This window comes from Canis lupus, chromosome 7, assembly GCF_048164855.1.
Source record: "Canis lupus baileyi chromosome 7, mCanLup2.hap1, whole genome shotgun sequence".
Taxonomy (NCBI): domain Eukaryota; kingdom Metazoa; phylum Chordata; class Mammalia; order Carnivora; family Canidae; genus Canis; species Canis lupus.
In genome coordinates this window covers 70780508-70803419 of record NC_132844.1, presented here as the reverse complement: position 1 = coordinate 70803419, position 22912 = coordinate 70780508, and the positions used below count along the sequence as shown (strand labels likewise).

The window sequence follows — 22912 nt, the reverse complement described above, 5'->3', positions numbered from 1 at the left end:
AAAATCTTGAAAGATCAAATACATAACCTAACTTTACACCTTTACTAAAGGAGCTGAAAAAGAAAGATAAACAAAAACAAAAGCCAGTAGAAGGAAGGAAATAATGAATATTAGAGCAGAAATAAATGATACAGAATGGACAACAGCAAAACCACCATAGAACAGATCAATGAAACCAGGAGCTGGTTCTTTGAAGAAGTTAAAAAAAATTGATAAATTCCTAGCCATGCTTATGAAAAAGAAGAAAGAAAAGGCCCAAATAAATGAAATCACAAAAAAGACAGTATAAATAACAACAAATACCACAGAAATACAAACAATTATGAGAATATTATGAAAAACTATATGCCAGCAATTTGGATGACCTAGAAGAAATAGATAAGTTCCTAGAAAGATATAAACTGCCAAAACTGAAATAGGAAAAAATATAAAACTTGAACAACAAGCAAAAAAGTTGAATACCTAATCAAAAAACACCCAATAAACAAAAATCCAGGACCAGATGGTTTCATAGGCAAATTCTGCCAAACATTTAAAGAAGCATTAATATCTATTCTTCTCAAACTGTTTCAAAAAATTAGAAAAGGAAAGAAAACTTCCAAATTTATTCAATGAGTCCAGCATTCCCCTGAGACCAAGACCAGATAAAGACTTTGCTAAGAAAGAGCACTAAAGGCCAATATCCCTGATGAATATGAAAGCAAAAGTTCTCAACAAAATACTAGAAAACAGAGTCAACAATACATTAAAAATTTCATTCTCCACGATCAAGTGAGATTTATTCCTGGGTTGCAAGGGCAGTTCAATATTTGCAAGTGAGTCAACCTGATCATCACATTGGTGAAACAAAGGATAAGAACCATATGATCCTTTCAATAGGTGCAGAAAAAGCATTTGACTAAGTACAACATTCATTCATGATAAAAACCCTCAACAAAGTAGGTTTAGAGGGAATATACCTCAATATAATAAAAGCCATCTATGGAAAACCCACAGTGAACATCACTCTCAGTGGAAAAAAACTGAGAGCTTTCCTCTGACAGGAGCAAGACAGAGATGTCTACTTTCACCACTATTATTTCACATAGTACTGGAAGTCCTACTTCAGCAATCAGACAACAAAAAGAAACAAAAGGCATCTGAATTGGCAAGGAAGAAGTCAAACTGTTGCTATTTGCAGATGACATGATACTCCCTATAGAAAACCTGAAAGACCACCAAAAAACTACTAGAACTGGGCAGCCCTGGTGGCTCAGTGGTTTAGCGCCGCCTTCAGCCCAGGGCCTGATCCTGGAGACCTGGGATCGAGTCCCACGTCGGGCTCCCGCCATGGAGCCTGCTTCTCCCTCTGCCTGTGTCTCTGTCTCTCTGTGTCTCTGTCTCTCTCTCTCTCTCTGTCATGAATAAATGAATAAAGTCCTAAAAAAAACTATTAGAACTGATAAATGAATTCAATAAAGTTCCAGGATAAAAAATCAATGTACAAAAATCTGTTGCATTTCTCCACACCAATAAGAAAGCAGTAGAAAGAGAAATTAAGAAATAAATCCCATTTAAGTTATATTACAGAGGTAGTGATGAAAACAGTATGGCATTGGCACAAAAATAAAGAACAATGGAACAGAAGAAAAAACCCAGGAATGAACTCACAAATATATAGTCAATTAATTTCAAAAAAAAGGAAAGAATATTTAATGAGAAAAAGTCTCTTTAACAAATGGTGTTGGAAAAAAAATGGTGTTGGGAAAACTGGACAGCAACATGCAAAAGAAGGAAACTGAACCACTTTCTTACAACAAACACCTAAATAAATGAAAAATGACAAAACCAAAAGGCAACTCCCAGAATGGGAGAAGATTTTTGCAAATGACATATCTAAAAAGTGCTAGTATCCAAAATTTGTAAAGAATTTAGAAAACTCGGGATCCCTGGGTGGCGCAGCGGTTTGGCGCGATCCTGGAGACCCGGGATCGAATCCCACATCGGGCTCCCAGTGCATGGAGCCTGCTTCTCCCTCTGCCTGTGTCTCTGCGCCTCTCTCTCTCTCTCTGTGACTATCATAAATAAATAAAAATTAAAAAAAAAAGAATTTAGAAAACTCAACATCCCCAAACTATCCAATTTAAAAATGAGTAAAATAATAATCTAACTTAAAATAATCCAATTTAAAAAATGAGTAGGATATATGAATAGACATTTCCCCAAAGAAAATATACAGACAGCCAACAGACAGTTAACAGTTAAAAAGGTACTCAACATTACTCATCATCAAGGAATTACAAATCAAAACTATGATGAGATATCACCTCACACCTGTCAGAATGGCTAAAATCAACAATACACGCAACAACATGTGTTGGCAAGGATGTGGAAAGGAGAACACTTTTGTACTGTTGGTGGGGACATAAACTGGTGCAGCTCCTCTGGAAAACAGTATGGAAGTTCCTCAGAAATTTTAAAATAAAACTACCCTATGGTCCAGCAATAGTACTACCAGATATTTACCCAAAGAATACAAAAATATTAATTCAAAGGGATACATTATATATATAAATATATATAAATATATATAATATTAAGTCATTGAAAAGAATGAAACCTTGCCATTTTCAAGGACACGGATGGAGCAAGAGAGTATTATGCAAAGAGAAATAAGTCAGAGAAAGAAATTTATCATATGATTTCACTCACATGCAGCATTTAAGAAACAAAACAAATGAACAAAGGAAAAAAAAAAGAGAGAGAGAGAGGCAAACCAAGAAACAGATTCTTAACTATAAAGGATGTTGGTTACCAGAGGGCAGGTGGGTGGGGTGATGGGTGAAATAGGTTGATGGAGATTAAGGAGTGCCTTGCTGTGATGAGCACCTGCTGTTGTAGGGAAGTGTTGAATCAGTATATGGTATACCTGAAACTAATATTACACTGAATGTTAACTAACTGGAATTTAAATAAACACCCATCCTGGGAGGTTCCAGAAAACCTATCTTTCACCAGTACTTTGAAAAATAAATTTTTTTTTTATTGGTGTTCAATATACCAACATACAGAATAACCCCCAGTGCCCGTCACCCAATCAGAAAAATACATTTTCAAGGGGAGCTCCAGCTAAAAAAAGAAATGTGGTATATATATACACACACATAGAGGAATACTATTCGGCCATAAAAAAAGGAAATCTTGCATACACAACAGCATGGATGGACTTTCAGGGCATTATGCTCAATGAAATAAGTCAGAGAAAGACAATGTGTGTTCTCACTTATATGAGGAATCTGGACAAACAAAATACTGAACTCTTGGATACAGAGAACATACTGTGGTTGGCAGAGTTAGGGAGGGGAGAGGGTAAAATGGGTAAAAATGATTAAGAAGCACAAACCTCTAGGTATAAAATAAAAAAGTAATGAGGATATAATATACAGAATGGTGACTACAGTTAATTATATTATGTGGTAGGGTCCCTGGGTGGCTCAGTTGGTTCGGTGTTGGACTCTTGATCTCAGCTTGGGTCATGACCTCAGGGTTGTGAGATTGAGCCCTGTGTTGGGCTACATGCTGGGTGTGGAGCCTGCTTAAGATTCTCCCCCCGCCCTTCACTTTCTCTCTCCAAAAAAAAAAAAAAAAGAATAAATAAATAAAAATGATGCTCTATGGTATATTTGAAAGAACTAAGAAAGTAGGTCTTAGCAGTTTTCATCACAAGGAAAAAAAATTACCACTCTGTATGCTGATCAATGTTAACGATACATATTATGGTGATCATTTCAAAAATGTATACAAATATCAAATCATTATATGGTATACTTAAAACCAATGCCATGTTGCATATTAATTATATCTAAGTTAAAAAAACACTCGAGCTATAAATTCCAGACTATTATTTAAGCTAAAAGACATAATAATTCAAGAAGAGAAAAACACTTACCAATTGGTTCAGCAAATCCTGATTGAGAAAATTATTGTCAGTTTTAATTATAATGTCATTTATTATCAGATTAACAAACAATTATTCTATGGCTATCTGGACTATGTTTGAGATTATGGCCATAGATACATAGTTGGTAAATATATTTTCAGAAATTATTTTCTTTTCCTTTGTTTTATATTCTTAGAAATTCCCAAAATGGAGTTTTGGGCTAAAATACATTCATAATCAATTACTTTTGGAAACTTGTTACTTATCTTTACTTTTATTTATTTATTTATTTATTTATTTTATTTTTATAATAAATTTATTTTTTATTGGTGTTCAATTTTGTTACTTATCTTTAAATCTAGAAGTAACTAAATCTAGAAACGTACATGAAAAAACTTTTTTTTTCTATAGCATCTTCAATTTGTTTATGCTCATGGAATACACATTAAGAAATACATCATAGTAGTTAAAACTGGAATTCATTTAATGACTTTTGAGGCTTAAACATTTTCTGAATGTTAAGTTTGACTTTTGGATTAATTAACTGTACATGTTCTTCTACCATTTGCCAATAGAAAAGCTGCTGACCTATAAAAAATGTCACAAACATTTTTGGTAGGTCAAACTTGCAATAATAATATTTACTGTATCATTTCTACATAGTTGATGTTGTTGGTGTCCTTGTTGTTTTCTAAGGGAAGACCTGGATGGTTGGGGGTAGGATCTCCTTACTCTGATAGAAGAACAAAGCAAATGATCTTTCTGGAGCTTATTAAACTCTTATGTTATTGCCTTTTGCAATCAGTTTATACCATTTTTGAACCAATCAAGGAGTTATACCTCTTAATCTCCTTTCTTATTACACTTTTATTAACTTTTCCCATCTCTTTGCTTATGCTTATGAATATCACATTGGATTCAGATTAAAGACTGGTTTGATAATGGTATTTTGGTTAGTGAGTATAATGTATTAATTTTTGATTCTTAATCTTTCATCAATTATTTATCTATATCACAAAGAGAGAAATTGTAGAGATATATTAGCATTGAGGTTTTAGACCACTAACACTATGATAGCAATAGGGAGCAAAATTAGCTTACATTCTATGGATTTTAGGATTTCAAAAGGAACTTACTAATGGATGATGTAGGTTCTTTAAAACAGAAGGAAAAATAAGACATGAGTAATGTGAAGTATATAAAAATATATCCAGTAAAGAAACTTCTCTAGGTTTTGAGTTAGAACAAAATTGTCACTTATGCAATTTTTAGAAGGTGCCTCCAAAAAGAAAAGTCAAGGGAATATCAGTACAGTTGAAACTATTTGTGTTTAATGAAAGATCATTTTAATACCTGATTAATCCTGGATATTTTAATGTTTGGCTTGAAGGACCTCTATTGAGACAGGTTATTCTTTGTGTACTATATCTTTCTTATCCAGGGCAAAGAGATTTTCAAATCTTTTAGGAAGGTGGTATGATATTACAGTAGTATCTATCACTCTACTTTTCTTTCAAAACTCAACTCTTGTCTTCTTTACAGTTTCCTTCTACATTTTGTTTTGAAAAGGATTTTTATTTATTTTGTGATAGTCCTATAATAAATGCTTTTAAGCTTTCCTCCAAATTGTCAGTAATCTCTAAAAAAAGGCTCACTAATATGAGGGGAACACAGAAAGTGAAATAATAACATTGAGATTTGCAAATTTGATTATGGCTATGGCTGGACTTGTTTATCAAAAGATCTTTATACACATATTTTTCCAGATAGTATTCACAGAAAAGTAACTTACTGGAAATGTTCTGAACAGTTCCTGAAAAGCAAAAATAAAGAATTATTTGACCCACAATCATAGGCCTACCCAAAATATTTATTTGTCTTATATTAAAATCTAGTTTTCAAGGCATCTACGATGACCTTTGATTTTGGAAGTTCTAGCAGAAACATAGGTCTATGGATTATTCTTGCATTCACCTCCTCCTCAATTGTCTATCCTTTTATTGACATTTAGTGTACTGTGTATAAAGTTTATACATCTCTTTAGTATAAACTCATTCCCCATTCCTTTAATTCAATGACTGATTTCCTCCTTGATCAACTGCATTTCATTTAAAATGTTGGTATTTTTTTCTGTCCTAGTATGGACATTTACTTATTTTTTTTAAAAGATTTTATTTATTTATTTGAGAGAGAGAGAGCAGAGAGCACAAGTGGGGAGGAGGAGAGAAGGGCAGAGAGAAGGGGAGAAGCAGACTCCCTACTGAGCAGGAAACCCAACACAGAGCTTGATCCCAGGACTCCGAGATCATGACTTGAGCTGAAGGCAGATGCTTAACTTACTGAGCCACCCAGGCACCCCAAGGACATTTACTTTTTTTTTTAAGTAGACAAATCAGAGTTCTTGATATAACAATACATTTCTCCATTTATTCTTTCTATAAATCAATTGGCTTCTATTAAAAGTTAATCACTGATAACTCTAAATTAGCTTTTGATCTTCTGAAAATGATGCAAAACTTACCTCTGGTTGCTGAATATCTGCCTAGAATAAAACATAAGCAAGTGAGTGTGGTGTAGTTTGCTAACATGCTTGATAAGAAATTTGTTTAGGCTTAAATTATCTTCAAGCACTAAATAATATCATGTCATTTATGTTAAGTTACCACATGCCCAGTACTTATATAAGAGCATTATGTGATTGAAATTATTTAATCTTCAGCAGCCCTATGATGAAGATTATGTGCATGGAAATTACCCACGATCACACAGCTAATAATTAGTGCAACCAGGAGCTGTCTCCAACAATCCAGGATCTAGTCCTGCTTTGAAAAACTGTTTTTTGGTCAATTTAACACCATTATGTCTGAGTCTTTAGATGTTCTTCCCTCACCCCTTAATGTTTTTTTTTATTTTTTTTAAATTTATTTATTGAGAGAGAGAGAGAGAGAGAGAGAGACAGAGACACAGGCAGAGGGAGAAGCAGGCTCCATGCAGGGAGCTGGATGCGGGACTTGATCCCAGGTCTCCAGGATCAAACCCCAGGCTGCAGGTGGCGCTAAACTGCTGCGCCACCGGGGCTGCCCACCCCTTAATGTTATAGTCCAATTTCCCTTGTTTTCTTTAGTGGTAACCTGGAACTGGAATCTAGGTTTGTTGTACTCTAGAGTCTTCATGTAATTCAATCTCTTGATCTCTTGCTTTTTTTTTTTTTTTTTTTTGACAGGAGATTCCTACAAAAGGAATTAGCCATCTTAATAAATTATTACATCAATGTAGTAAGTACTTTAATAGAATTGTGGATAAGTGCTTTAGGAACACAGAGAAGTTCCTTCTTCTCAACTTGTCTGAAAGAGTTGATATATTTGGGGAATTGTTTTTCATTTCTTTGTTTCCCCCCACATTTTGGTAATTGTTAAGCCATTCTCATATGGAAGAGAGCCTGGTTATAATGGAAGGATGTTTCTTTAACAGAGGACAGGGAGGGGATACAGCATGGTACAATGGGAAGAGCATTGGTAGATGCATTAAAGGAAAAAAGAAAGGTAAAAGTAATGAAAGAAATTGTAGAAGAATATTTTCATGAAGTTGTGGTTGGGTAAAAACCAAACCACAATGTGAAAAAATTGATATATTTGATTGAATCAAGTTTTAGAGTTTTTGTTCAATAGAACACATAATAAATGGATTTTAGAGATAATGACAGACTAGGAGAAGATATTTGCAATATTTAAAATCTGGAAAACAATTGAGATGTATAAGTGGCACCTGAAAACCAATGGAAAAAAGACAAAATATCCAATAGAAAAGTGGTAAGTGACATGAATTAAAGCTCACAAAAAAGGAAAACTGAATGATTAACAATTATGTGATGAAGTGCTAATGCCCATTGGGACTAGAAATGTATAAATTAAAGCCACATTGATATACTCTTCCTTCATCTGAATGCAAAGTTTGCAAGTGGTATGGTAGATATTGGTAGAAATGTGGGTTGACAGTCATGGATGGCAGGTGGGAATAGAAATTGTATAGTGATTGTGGAAATTATCTGGCATATGCTTTATGAGCTAGAAATCCCTTTCCTTGTTATAGATCTCAAGGAATTCAAACTTAAGTCCAGAAGGGATCACTTATCACAATGTCCAATTACAGTGTCTTTGTGACATTAGTGCATTGGATATTATGATGTGTCTACCATCAGGGGAATGGAATTGTAAGAGAGGCATTTTCTGCAATACTTTACAGAATTAGAAGCAACATGTGGGATGTATATATAGCAATATGGACAGATCTTTAGAGGTATTAAATGCAAAAAGGGAGAAGAATAAGATGTAGTTGATGAAATTAAACACACACAAATCAATGTTACAGGTTATTTAGGGTTATTTTTTAAATTTTTTTATTTATTTATGATAGGCACACAGTGAGAGAGACAGGCAGAGACAGAGGCAGAGGGAGAAGCAGGCTCCATGCACCGGGAGCCCAACGTGGGATTCGATCCCGGGTCTCCAGAATCGCGCCCTGGGCCAAAGGCAGGCGCTAAACCGCTGAGCCACCCAGGGATCCCGGTTATTCAGGGTTATAAGAATAGTTAAGGACAAAAGTTGGTTACAGAGCAGTTGCACATCCTTGTGAAAGGGATGGAACTGCAGGCTGTGGATGAAAGGGGAAAGTTAAAAAAGCAGAAAAATGTGAATTTAAAACAATGATTATAAGGACACTAGCTAGGCTTGAAAAAAAGTATAGAAGACACTAGAGAGAGCATCTGGTGGCTCAATGAGCATCTGCCTTTGGCTCAGGTCATGATCCCAGAGTCCTGAGATCGAGTCCCACATCGGGCTGCCCACAGGGAGCCTGCTTCTCCTTCTGCCTATGTCTCTGCCTCTCTCTCTGTGTCTCTCATGAATAAATAGTTTTTTTTTTAAAAGAAGACACTAGATAATCCCTTAATAGAGAGATAAAATAACCCATCTAGAATAGCTGAAATTAAAAACGCTATAACCAAGATACAGTCCCAAGTGGAGGCTATAAAAATGAGGATGAATGAAGGAGAAGAAAAAAACTATGGAAAATAATGAATCTGAAAGAAAGAGGGAAAGAAAACTATTAGGCCATGAAGGTAAACAGGAAATTCAGTGATTCTATAAGTAAAATAATATCGATATCACAGGAGTACCAGATGAAGAGCAGGAAAAAAGGGCAGAAGGTATATTTGAACAAGTTATATTTGAGAACTTCCCTAATCTGTGGAAAGAAACAGGAATTTAAGTCCAGGAGGCACAGAGAACTCCCTCAAAATCAACAAAAATGGGCCAACATCAGGACGTATCATAGAGAAACATGAAAATTACAAAGATAAAGAAGGAATTCCAAAAGCAGGTTGGGAGGGTAGACACTTAAGGCTGGCCTTTTATGTGGAAGATATGTCCACAGAGACCTGGAAGGTTAGAAAGGACTGGTAGGATATATTCAGTGTGCTAAATGGAAAAATTATGGATTCAAGAATACTTCATCCAACAAAGATGTCATTAAGAAGAGAGGGAGAGAGAAAGTGTTTCCAAGACAAACAAAAACTAAAGGAATTAGTGAACACTAAACCAGCCCTACAAGAAATATTAAAGGGGATACTTTGAGCAAAGAGAGAGTTGAAATGTAACAAAGACCAGACAGAGACAATATACAGAAACTGTGACTTTACAGGTAATGCAGTGGCACTTATCCATATCTTTTACTAATTACTCTCAGTGTAAATGGATGAAATGCTCCAATCAAAAGACAGAGGGTATCAGAATGGATTAAAATAAAAAACAAGACCCATTGATATGCTGCTTACAAAAGACTCATTTTAGACCCAGGATAATTCCAGATTGAAAGTGAGGGAGTGGAGAAGAATTTACCATACTAATGGACATCATAAGAAAGCTGGAGTAACAATCTTTATATCAGACAAACTAGATTTTAGATCAAAAACTGTAATAAGAGATGAAGAAGGACATTATATCATAATAAAGGGGTCTATCCAACAAGAAGATCTAACAGTTATAAATACTTATGCCCCTAATTTGGCAGCAGCCAATTATATAAATCAATTAATAACAAACTTAAATAAACTCATTGATGATAGCACAACAATCGTAGGGATGTTAACACCCCACTCACAGCAATAGACATATCATCTAAGCAGAAGAAGGAAACAAGGGCTTTGAATGACACACTGGACCAGACTGCCTTAAAAGATATATTCAGAGAATTTTATCCTAAAGCAGCAGAATATTCCTTTTGAGTGCACTTGGAACATTCTCCAGAATAGATCACATATGTCACAAATTAGTACTCAACTGGTACAAAAATACTGAGATCATACCATACACATTTTCAGACTATAATGCTTTAAAGCTTGAAGTCAATCACAAGAGAAAATTTGGAAGGACATGGAGGTTACAGAATACATGGAGGTCAAAGAATAACTTACCAAAGAATGAAGAGGTCAACCAGGAAATTAAAGAAGAATTTTAAAAAATACATGGAAACAAATGAAAATTAAAACATGACAGTTCAGAACTATTGGGATGCAGCAAAGGCAGTCCTAACAGAGAAGAACATAGCATTGCAGGCCTTCTTCAAGAAACAAGAAAAGTCTCAAATACACAACCATAGCTTACACCTAAAGGAACTGGAAAGAGAACAGCAAATAAAGCCTAAACCCACAAGGAGAAAGTAAATAATAAATATTAGAGCAGGAGTCAATGATACAGAAATGAAAAACAACAACAACAAACAGTAAAATAGATCAACAAAACTAGGAGCTAGTCCTTTGAAAGAATTAATAGATTAATAAACCCCTAGTCGGGTGTATGATAAAGAAAACAGGACACAAATATATAAAATCATGAATGAAAGAGGAGAGATCGCAATCAATACCAAAGAAATACAAAAAATTATAAGAGAATATTGTGAGATTGAACTCCAATAAAAAAAGAAAAAAAAAGAAAAAAAATATTGTGAGAAATTATATGCTAACAAATTAGGCAATCTGGAAGAAATAGATGCATTCCTGGAAACTTATAAACTAAACTGAAACATAAAGAAATAGAAAATCTGAACAAACCCATAAACAGCAAAGAAATTGAAGCAATAATAAAAAATCTCCCAACAAATAGGAGTCCAGGGCTGGATGCCATCCCAGCAGAATTCTACCAAACATTTATTTTTTTTTTTGTTTTGTTTTGTTTTTTTTTTTGTTTTGTTTTTGTTTGTTTTTTATTTTTTTATTTTTTTATTTTTTTTATTGGTGTTCAATTTACTAACATACAGAATAACCCCCAGTGCCCGTCACCCATTCACTCCCACCCCCCGCCCTCCTCCCCTTCCAACACCCCTAGTTCGTTTCCCAGAGTTAGCAGTCTTTACGTTCTGTCTCCCTTTCTGATATTTCCCACACATTTCTTCCCCCTTCCCTTATATTCCCTTTCACTATTATTTATATTCCCCAAATGAATGAGAACATATAATGTTTGTCCTTCTCCGACTGGCTTACTTCACTCAGCATAATACCCTCCAGTTCCATCCACGTTGAAGCAAATCTACCAAACATTTAAAGAAAAATTAACATCTACTTTTTGAAAACTGTTCCAAAAAATAGAAATGGAATGAAAACTTCCAAGCTCATTCTATGAAGCCAGCATCACCTTGATTCACAGTTCACTAAAAAGAAGAATTACAGACCAATATCCTTTATGAACATGGATGTAAAAATTCTCACCAAGAGTGAGCTAATACAATATAACAGATTATTCAACATTGTCATGTGGGATTTATTCCTGGGCTGCGAGCATGGTTCAAAATCTAAAAATCAATCAATGTGATATACTACGTTAATAAAAGACAAGACAAGAACCATAAGAGCTTCTCAATAGATGCAGAAAAAGCATTTGACAAAATACAGCATCCTTTCTTGATAAAAACTTTCTGCAGTGTAAGGATAGAATGAACATACCTCATTATCATAAATGCCATATAGAAAAGACCCACAGTGAAGATTATCCTCAATGGGGAAAAACGGGAGCTTTTCCCATAAGATCAGGAACGTGACAGGGATGTCCGCTCTCACCACTGCTATTCAACATAGTACTGGAATTCCTAGCCTCAGCCATTGGAAAACAAAAAGAAATGAAAGGCATCCAAATCAGCAGAGAAGAAGTCAAATTTTCACTCTTCACAGATGACATGAAACTCTATGTAGAAAATATAAAAGACTTCACCCCAAAAATGCTAGAACTCACTCAGCAAAGTGGTAGAATTAAAATCAATGCACACAAGTATGTTGCAATTCTATACATCAACAATGAAGAAGCCAAAAGAGAAATAAAGGAATTGATCCCATTTATAATTGCACCAAAAACCATAAGATACCTAGGAATAAATGTAACCAAAGAGGTAAAAGATCTGTACCCTTAAAACTATTAAAAAAAAAAGGAAACTATATGTAAAAAATTTAGGAAAACACAAAGAAATGAAAAAACATTCCACACTCATGAATTGGAAGAACAAATATTACAAAAATATCTATACTAATCAAAGCAATCTACACATTCAATGCAATATAGATAGATAGATAAATAGATAGATAGATATAGATATCTAGTGGTGCAATTGCTAGGTCATATTAGAGCTCTATTTTTAACTTTTTGAGGAACCTTCATACTGTTTTCCAGAATGGCTGCACCAGTTTGCATCCTCATCAAAAGTGTAAGAGGGTTCCCCTTTCTCCATATCCTTTCTAACATCTGTTATTTCCTGAGTTGTTAATTTTAGCCATTCTGACCAGTGTGAGGTGGTATCTCATTGTGGTTTTGATTTGTATTTCCCTGATACTAAGTGACATTGAGCATTTTGTCATGTATCTGTTGGCCATTTGTATGTCATCTTTGGAGAAATGTCTTTCATGTCTTCTTCCCATTGCTTTTTTTTTAATTTTTAAAAAAATTTATTTATGATAGTTAACAGAGAGAGAGAGAGAGAGAGAGAGGCAGAGACACAGGCAGAGGGAGAAGCAGGCTCCATGCACCAGGAGCCCGACGTGGGACTCGATCCCGCGTCTCCAGGATCGCGCCCTGGGCCAAAGGCAGGCGCCAAACCGCTGCGCCACCCAGGGATCCCTTCTTCCCATTTCTTGACTGAATTATTTATTTTTTGGATGTTGAGTTTGTTAAGTTCTTTGTAGATTTTGGATACTAGCCCTTTCTCTGATAAGATATTTGCAAATATCTTCCCCCATTCTGTAGGTTGCCTTTTAGTTTTGTTGATTTTTTTCCTTTGCTGTGCAGAAGCTTTTTATCTTGATGACCCACCGCATTTATTCACATTTTTCTTTCTTGTCAGGATCACTTTTAACATTCTTTGGGTTTTATATCTGTTTTTCTTTTCTTTTCTTTTCTTTTTTTTTAAGATTCTATTTATTTATTTGAGAGAGAGTGAGAGAGAAAACACAGAGGGAGAGGCAGAAGGACAAGTAGCCTCCCTGCTGATTGCAGAGCCCAATGTGTGGCTTAATCCTAGGACCCTGAGATCATGACCTGAGCCAAGTCAGATACTTAACTGAGCCACTCCGCTGCCCTACATCTGCTTTTCTAAATAACATGTTTATAGAGCTTCTTCTTGACTTCCATCTTAATTTTTTACTTCTTACCAGGCTTGAAAAATTTTTAAAAATGTTTTATTTATTTATTCATGAGAGACACACACAGAGAGAGGCAGAGACACAGGCAGAGGGAGAAACAGGCTCCATGCCGGAAGCCGGATGTGGGACTCGATCGCAGGACTCCGAGATCACGCCCTGAGCCAAAGGCAGACACTCAACCGCTGAGCCACCCAGGCGTCCCCCAGTCTTGAAATTTAAAAAAAAAAAAAATTAACTGCGGCATAGTTAACATAGAGTGTTGTATTAGTTTCAGGTGTAGAATATAGTGATTCAACAATTCTCTACAATACTCAGTGGTTATCACAATAAATGTACTTTTAATCCCCTTCTATTTCACCCATCCCTTTACTCATCTTCCTTCTGGTAACCATCAGTTTGTCCTCTATGGTTAAGAGTTTGTTTCTTGATTTGTCTTTTTTTCCTTCGTTCATTTGTTTCTTAAATTCCACATATGAGTGAAATCATATGGTATTTGCCTTTCTCTGACTTTCTTCACTTAGCATTATTGTCCCTAGATCCATCCGTGTTGTTGCAATGGCAAGAGTTCATTCTTTTTTATGGCGGAGTAATAGTCATTGTATCTATATACCATATCTTCTTTATCCATTTATCTATTGATAGACACTTCTTCCATAATTAGGCTATTGTAAATAATGCTGCCCTAAGCATAGGGGTGCATGTATCTTTTTGAATTTGAATTAGTGTTTTTGTATTCTTTTCTTACCAAGCTTTTTCATCTCACTGTCTCCCCCTTCTCTCATCATAAGCATTCCTTCCTCTGATCCTCCCAGTATAGTTTGTTCCAATTTTTATGGAAATTAATTCATTCAGTGATGGATATGTTGTTACAACCCAACTTGCCTCCACAGCTAAGGCATATGCTGTGCTGTGGTTATATTGTGCTTAATGTACAACTCTTTGTATTTCCTGTACTTAATCTTTTCCTTTTTTTTCCTAAACAGATTGCTTAGCTGGTCCTTTAGATTTATGCCATTTTAGGGCCTTGGTTACTACTTTCTGTGCTCTGGAGTGCATGAAATGAGTGTAATTGAACTGTTACCTCCTCCTGAAGCTCTTTAATAATTTTCTCACAGGTGGTTTTGCAATTAGAGAGAATAAAAGCCTGAGTGAAGCAAAAGAAGCCTTTCACATCAGTAGGAGACTAAAGTACAACAGAGATGAAACTTGAAAAAGGAACTGAGTAATGGATCATGGGGTCTTAACTACTGTGCAAACATAAATAAAGGCCCACGTGTAGTTTGCTTGAAGGGAGATTATTCTATTCTTCTCAAGAATTCTTTCCAGGGTAATTTTTAAAATCAGAAATAATAATTGGAGCAAAATAATTTTTAAACAACTAGGAGACCAATTTAGATATGAGAAACAGAAAAGGAACTTATGAGTAATTCTTTAGTTTTAACTGAAATACAAATACAAATAAGAGTAAATAAATGTCAAATAAATGTCATTCTATGGAGAGGAGAATACAAGTCTCTTAATAGTATGTTTAATAGTATGTTTTCAGCAAAATGCAAAATTTACATTAATATTTAAAATAGATTTTTTAATAATACATGTGTTTGTATATCTTCTAAAAATTAAAAGTTTTATTGGCTTATTATGAAATTAGCCTCTTGGCTTACTCCTTTCTCCTTTAAACCCCCAATTCCCTCCTCTTAGAGACAAACACTTCCAAATCTTTTAGATGTTTTGTTTTTTTGGTGTCATTTTTGTTTTTTTTTTTACTTAAAATTCTTAAAATGTTATTTTTTCAAATTACATACTATTTATTGATTTACTATTATGCATGATGTGGCTTTAACCTTACTCTGCTTCTCCTCTCTTTTTCTTCTGGTGTCATCTAGTCACAAATTTTGGTTAACTCAATAGTCAGTGTTACTGTTATTTTATCTATGTGAATACTCTTCACTCTTCAGCCAAAAGTATATTTTGATCACGTTGTCTTTATTTTTTAGTAATTTTTAAAAATTTGGTGAAGTTAATCTCTGCCTCTCTCTGTTTCTCTCTCTCTCTCTCTTTTTTTACTGTACTTAGTTTATCTGTGTGAACTTATGCCCCATGTTATCCTTCTACTTTAATTTTAGTGGTATTTCAGGGGAGATGAGAGGAAAATATATATGATTAGACTGCTAAGTTAAACCTGAATACCACTTTAATGCCTTTTCAGTTCTGTGACTGAAGTTGATAAGAATCAGAGTTCAAAATTCAAATGTACAAGTCTACAGAATATCACAGATAAGGAATATTTGGGTAGGTTCTAAACTAAAATATAAACAAGTAAACACAATATTGTGATTTTCCCAAGCATAGAATGTAGTTTTCTCTAATGATAATTTATGGTAAAAATTATGAAGTACAGTATAAAATTCACCTGATTTCAAAATTATTTAACTTTTATTTCTGTGATAGTGACAAATGTAAAAGGTTGTATTCAATTAACTTTACAGACCTAGAGCAACAACAACAAAATCCAATTTTTCCCCATTCGTCTGTAAGTTTAATTCTGTGTGGGCAAAGAGAAGCACTTTAATTTTTTTAAAATGTGTTTTGCAGCATATATCTCATATAATTCTATCTTTAATAAATTTTTGTATTAAAGTATAAATACAGGGAGAATAGTACCCCAATCAGAAGTATGTCCATCAATGAAGTATTCCAATGTGAACATACCCATTTAACCTCCACCCATATTTAGAAATAAAACATTAACAGTAACTCAACTCTCCTCGGGCACCTTCAAATCAATGACTCCACTCTCCTTCCCCTAAAAGTAATAATTAGTCTGACTTCTAAAACCCCAAGTCTTGAACTTTATACGAATGCAATTTTGGAGCGTCTTTTCCCCTTAGTTCTAGCATCTTTCATTTGACATTAGGTTAATGAGATTCTCCTGTTATTTCTTTTTAGTACAGTTTATTTTCATCGTGTATAGCATTCCACTCTATGAATATACTGTAAATCCTTTATCCCTTCTACTGTTGATGGACATATGGGTTATTTTTAGTACTTGACTATTATGAATAATGCTGCTTTGATCATTTTTGCCCATTTATCTTGGTGTGCAATGTGTTTACCTACAAACTTTGGGTAAATCTAGGAGTAAAATTTCCTGGTCATAGAGTGGTTTAACTTTAGTATATAATATCAAACTTTCTATTTCAAAATAAATACACCGGGATCCCTGGGTGGCACAGCAGTTTAGCGCCTGCCTTTGGCCCAGGGCGCGATCCTGGAGACCCGGGATCGAATCCCACGTCGGCTCCCGGTGCATGGAGCCTGCTTCTCCCTCTGCCTGTGTCTCTGCGCCTCTCTCTCTCTCTCTGTGTGTGTAACTATCATAAATAAATAAAAAAAAATTAAAAAAAAAGAAAACATTTATAAAAAAAAAATACACCAATTTATACTTCCATTAGTAGTAGTTTCTACTGTTCCCCATTCTCACCAACATTTGGAATTGTTAATATTTTTTATTTTAACCATCCTTAAAAGTAAGGTATTTCATCATGATCAATATTTGTATTCCCCTGATGGCTAAGCTGCTAAGCACCTCTCCATTTTCTATTCTTTCTTTCTTTAATTTTTTTTAAAGCCCAATTGGATATCCCCTTTAAAATTTTTTTTTTAATTTATTTATGATAGGCACACAGTGAGAGAGAGAGAGAGAGAGGCAGAGACACAGGCAGAGGGAGAAGCAGGCTCCATGCACCGGGAGCCCGACGTGGGATTCGATCCCGGGTCTCCAGGATCGCGCCCTGGGCCAAAGGCAGGCGCTAAACCGCTGCGCCCCCCAGGGATCTCTCCCTTTTTTAAAAATAAATTAATTTTTTATTGGTGTTCAATTTACCAACATACAGAATAACACCCAGTGCTCATCCCGTCAAGTGCCCCCCTCAGTGCCCGTCACCCAGTCACCCCCACTCCCCGCCCTCCTCCCCTTCCACCACTCCCAGTTCGTTTCCCAGAGTCAGGAGTCTCCATGTTCTGTCTCCCTTTCTGATATTTCCCACACATTTCTTCTCCCTTCCCTTATATTCCCTTTATTATTTATATTCCCCAAATGAATGAGAACATACACTGTTTGTCCTTCTCCAATTGACTTATTTCACTCAGCATAATACCCTCCAGTTCCATCCACGTGGAAGCAAATGGTGGGTATTTATAGTTTCTAATGGCTGAGCAATATTCCATTGTATACATAGACCACATCTTCTTTATCCATTCATCTTTCGATGGACACCGCGGCTCCTTCCACAGTGTCGCTATTGTCCCTTTTTGTAAAGTACATTTTCAACAACTCTCTTGGTGGTTTTTCTATTGAGTTATTTATCTTTTTCATACTGATTTATAGGATCCTGTGTATTGTGGATAAGGCTCTTTTTTGGGTGTATGAGATACATTTTTTCTCCAAAACTGTGTCTTGCCCTTTCACTGTGGAAATGTTGTTTTGTTTTGTTTTTTTGATGAACAACGTTCTTAATTTTAATGTATACCAACATTACTTTTTAGGGTTACTTCTTCTTGTCTCCTACTCAAGAGAACCTTTTCTTTAAGGTTTTATTCATTTATTCAAGATAGACACACAGAGAGAGGCAGAGACATAGGCAGAGGGAGAAGCAGGCTCCCTGCAGGGAACTTGATGTGGGACTTGATCTCAGGACCCTAGAATCACAACCTGAGCCAAAGGCAGATGCTCATCCACTGAGCCACCCAGGTACCCCCCTGCTCAAGAAATCTTTACCTAACTAAGGTCACCAAGATATTCTCCTATGTAATCCTTCTGTAAGTATTTTTGTTTCACTTTTCACATTTAGAGCTAAAACTGGCTAGAATTGATTTTGTGTACAATTTTACTTACAGAGTGAGTGATCATCTTAGTTTGCCTGGCACTCAGAGGAATTCCTAGGATGTAGAAGTTTCAGTGCTAAAACTAGAAAAGTTCTGAGCAAATGAGATTATATTAATTAGGGGTCAAGTTTTATTTTCCATATCGTTATTAAATCGATCCAATACTATTTATTGAAAAAAAGACTCCTTGCCTCGATACTATGCAGTAACACCTTATTCATAAATAAGTTTCCAGATATTCACGAATTGTTTCTCAATCCCCTACTTTCTTATTCTAAACCATTTGTCTGTTTTCATTCCAATAGTAGTCTGTTTTAATTACAGTGGCTTCATAATGAGACAGTCTAAGTTTTCCTGCTTGTTCTTCTGTAAGAGTGTCTTGTACTCCATGATTCTTTGCTTCCCACTCCCCCTCCTTTTTAATAAGTATGTTTTAGAATCTGTCATTTGTGATCAAAACAAAACTTTGGCTTTTGATTACATTGAATCTACAGCTTAAGTTCTGAAGGATTATCATTTTAACAATACTGAGTTTTCCAGTTGATGAATATGACCTATTTATTTGTCTTCTTTAATTTCTCTCTCTTTTTAAAGATTTATTTATTTATTTGATAGAGAGTGAGTAAGCCAGGGGAGGAATAGAGGGAGACAGAAAGGAAAAGAGAATCTCTAGTGGACTCCCTGCTGAGTGCAGAGCCCAAAACAGGCCTCAGTCTATCATGATCTGAGCTGAAACCAAGAGTCTGCCGCTCCACAACTGAGCCACCCAAGGAGAACCAGTGTTGTAGTTTTCTATGTAGAAAACTTGCACATCTTTTATTAGGTTTATTTCTTGGTATTTATCCCTTTGATGCTGCTATACATGGTAATGTTTCTTAAATTTTCATTTTCTAATTTTTCTTTATGTGTATAGTTGTGCATAATAACTGCATTTAGTAACATTGTTAAATTCTCTTAATAATTCTAACAATTTATCTTTGGAGTCTTTTGGATTTCTTGTATGCGTAATCATATCATCTGAAAAAAATGAGTTTTTTTCTTTCAAATGGCAATGCCTTTTATTTCATTTAAAAATAAAATCTTATTGAATGGCCCAGACCTCCAGTTCTACTTTATTAGAAGAGATAATACTGGCCATCCTTGTATTTTTCTTTTATTTCTAAGAAGAACTTACATATTTAAAACTTAAAATATGAGATTTCCTGAAATATTTTTAAACAGACTTTTCAGATTTAGGAAGCTCTCTTTCTAGTTTGTTAAAAAGTTTTTTTTTTCTTAAATCTGTGCTGTATTCGTTTCTATTACTTCTGTAACTAAATGCCACAAATTTAGTGGTTAAACAACACAGATGTATTATCTTATAGTTCTGGAGGTCTGACTCCAAAATCAGACTGAGTGCACCACAGTTGCAGTGTTGGCATGGCTGTGTTCCTTCTGGAGGCTCAAGGGGAGAATCTGTTTTCTTGTTTCCTTCAGCATCTAGAGGCTGCTGGCATTCTTTGCCTCTTTGCCCCTTCCTTTATGTTCAAAGTGCATCATTCCAACCACTAGATATCTCTCCTCTGACTCTGAGAGGCCAACCTGGATAACTAGGTAGGCCAACCTGGATAACTCAGGCTAATCTTTTCCTCTCAAGATCCCAAACCGAATCACATCTGTAAAGTCCTTTTTGCCATATAAACTACCATATGGATTCCAGGGATCAGGATATGGAAATGTTTGGGGCAAGGGGGAGCATCATTCTATCTAACATAGGTGGTGAATCACATTGACTGATATTTTATATAAAGCAATTTTGGATATTGAAATAAATCTAATCTGGTTGTGACAATGTGACAGAAAATATACTTTGTAATTTTTGCTCTTTGAAAATTGTTAAAGCTTGATCTATGACTTAGAATGTGGTCAATTTTTAAAAACATTCTGTTTACATTTGAAAATTATACATCTGCTATTGTACAATGTAGGATTCTATATTCCCTTATGGTATCGATTTTTATTTATTTATTTATTCATGAGAGACAGACAGAGAGAGAGGGAGAGAGGCAGAAACACAGGCAGAGGGAGAAGCAGGCTCCACACAGGGAGCCCGACGTGGGACTCGATCCCAGGTCTCCATGATCAGGCCCTGGGCTGAAGGCAGCGCTAAACTGCTGAGCCACCCGGGCTGCCCCTCCTTTATGGTATCAAATTTGTTAATCATTTTAAAGCTTTTATATTCTGTGTGTGCCTGTGTGTACTTACTAACTAGTGACGGTGAAAAATTTAAATCTAAATGATTATAGATTGCTCTCTTTTCATGCTTTCATAGTTTGTTTTATCTATATTTGAGGCTATGTTATTATGTATATAATTGAGCCTTGAACAACCTAGGTTTGAATTGCATGAGTCCACTTATACATAGATTTTTTTCTCTTTGCTTTATTGTTAAAAATATTTAATTTTCTAAAAGATCACACAAAAGCTGGGAAGAGAAAGAAGGAGGTCAACTAGCCTACATTAAAATCTGGGCTGAGGAAGGACAAAGAGCTACCTAAGGAAACTGATATCTGGAGCAAACTCTAGAGCTTGAAATGGCTGCATGCCAGGGGGACCAGCAGCCTGGGTCAGTCACACTGATGAGCACCAGCAGGGTGCAGTGGGCACATCAAAGTTGCTGCACCAATTATTCCTCCTTTTCAGTAAGGGAAAGCAGGAGTTCAGTGTTTAGATATGATCTTGATGGTCTTCGGGCCCTTTCTGGTCTTCTTCCAGTTGCTACCATTGAATTCCTCAATGACCACACTCCAGGTGATGCCCTCAATTTCAGCATGTGAGGTATTGAAAAGCCTCCAGGGTCTGAGTGGTGAGTGGAAAAGCTCTGAACATCCCATCTCTTACACAGAAGGTGTGCTGTGCTTTCTGTGTTGACTATGTATGTAGTTACTCTCTGGGCTCCCTTCAGAAGCTGGAACAATGAAGTATGTATCTTCTTGAAAATTCTGCAGTTGAGTCAAAGATGTGCAGTTGTGGTGAGGCCACAATTTGAGAGGACTGCTCCACCATGGTGTGCTCTACGGGGCCCTGGTAATGCAACGTGTCCAGCCACAGCTTGGTGGCCCCCTCCGAGGTGAGCTTCTGCATTTCTGGAGCCTGTCCCAGTGCTCTCCCTGGCAGTGGAAGCCCAGCGTGGCTACCAAGGTCTTGGGGACCGCGGTGGAGGATCCCCCTGAACAGTCTCCTCCTGGGGCCCCAGCATGTGCGCCTCTGCGGCCTTCTGCCCACTATGGCTTCCTCTGCTCCCTGGACTGGCTCTGCCTGGGCCTGGCAGGTCGGTTACTGTAGGCGGCCAGGCCAGCAGGGACCCCCCCGAAGTTGCGGTTCTGCTCCCAGCCTGCCAGGGCTCTATTCCTGGATTTTTCCGGTAGACTGTTGTAAATGTTTTTCTCTTCCTTATGGTTTACTTAATAACGTTTTCTTTTCTCTAGCCTACTGTATTGTAAGAATATAGTATATAATATGTATAATATACAGAATATGTGTTTAATTGTATGATATCGATGAGGCTTCAGGTCAACAGGCTACTAAGTTTTTAGGGAATCAAAAGTTATAGCCAGAGTTTCTGCTGCGCAGGGTCTGTGATCGTTTAAGGGCACCTGTTACACAAGTTTAGAATTGCTGTATTTATCTGGCCAATTGAACCTACTCGCATTATGTGATCTTAATCGCTAATAATGCTTTTTGCCTTAGATTCCTGCAATAGATATATCGGTAACCATTCTCTTTAGGTTAGAGTTTCTGTGGTGTTTTTTCATCTTTTAATTTTCCAATCTTTTGCTGTCTTCATATTTTAGATTTGTCACTTGTAAGTGTATATATGGGTATTATTTTATATTTTTATTTATCTAGTCAGATTATCCTAGTCTTTTAAATGGAAGCAGTTGATCCATTTGTAATTCAAGGAATTTATGATATAAATGAGTTTAATATCATCTTGCTGTGCTTTCCCCATAGTACCTATAATACTTCTCTGTCCTTCCCCAGCTCATTTCCCTCCTTCCCTTCCTGGCTAATTCTTCACTTCTTTCTTCTCCTCTTCTTTTATGATGGTGGACTTTTAATTTTTTCATGTTCTGCTTCTTTAGCTTGGTATTTTATATTACTGTAGCATTTTACTAGTTCTTTATAGAGAATAAAAATTGTAACCTTGTTTTATCAAAGTTTAATAAAAATAGTATTTTTACTTGCACGTATAAAACAAGTAAACTTTATTTATCCCTGTCTCTACTTTATGTTATTACTCTCATTTATTTTAAATATACACAAATGAACATCAGCATCTAAGTTAAAAACCTTCAGGATGTTATTGTTTTGCAGTCAGTAGTTATTAAGATTATCTATGTATTTATATTTTCAGGTTTGATATTCCTTACAGCATTTTTGAGACTTTC

The 22912-nt window shown here is 35.7% G+C and overlaps 1 protein-coding gene across 1 annotated transcript in view; it reads right to left on the bottom strand.

Moving 5' to 3' along the window:
* TSBP1 (testis expressed basic protein 1) overlaps positions 1-22912 on the bottom strand; it is a 187841-nt gene that overhangs the window by 46865 nt on the left and 118064 nt on the right. The window contains exons 29-32 of the mRNA XM_072831640.1: positions 6441-6461; positions 5712-5732; positions 5056-5073; positions 3929-3946 (exon numbers count right to left, since the gene is read on the bottom strand). Coding sequence (XP_072687741.1) covers positions 3929-3946; positions 5056-5073; positions 5712-5732; positions 6441-6461 — 78 coding nt within the window. The remainder of the gene's footprint in view (positions 1-3928; positions 3947-5055; positions 5074-5711; positions 5733-6440; positions 6462-22912) is intronic.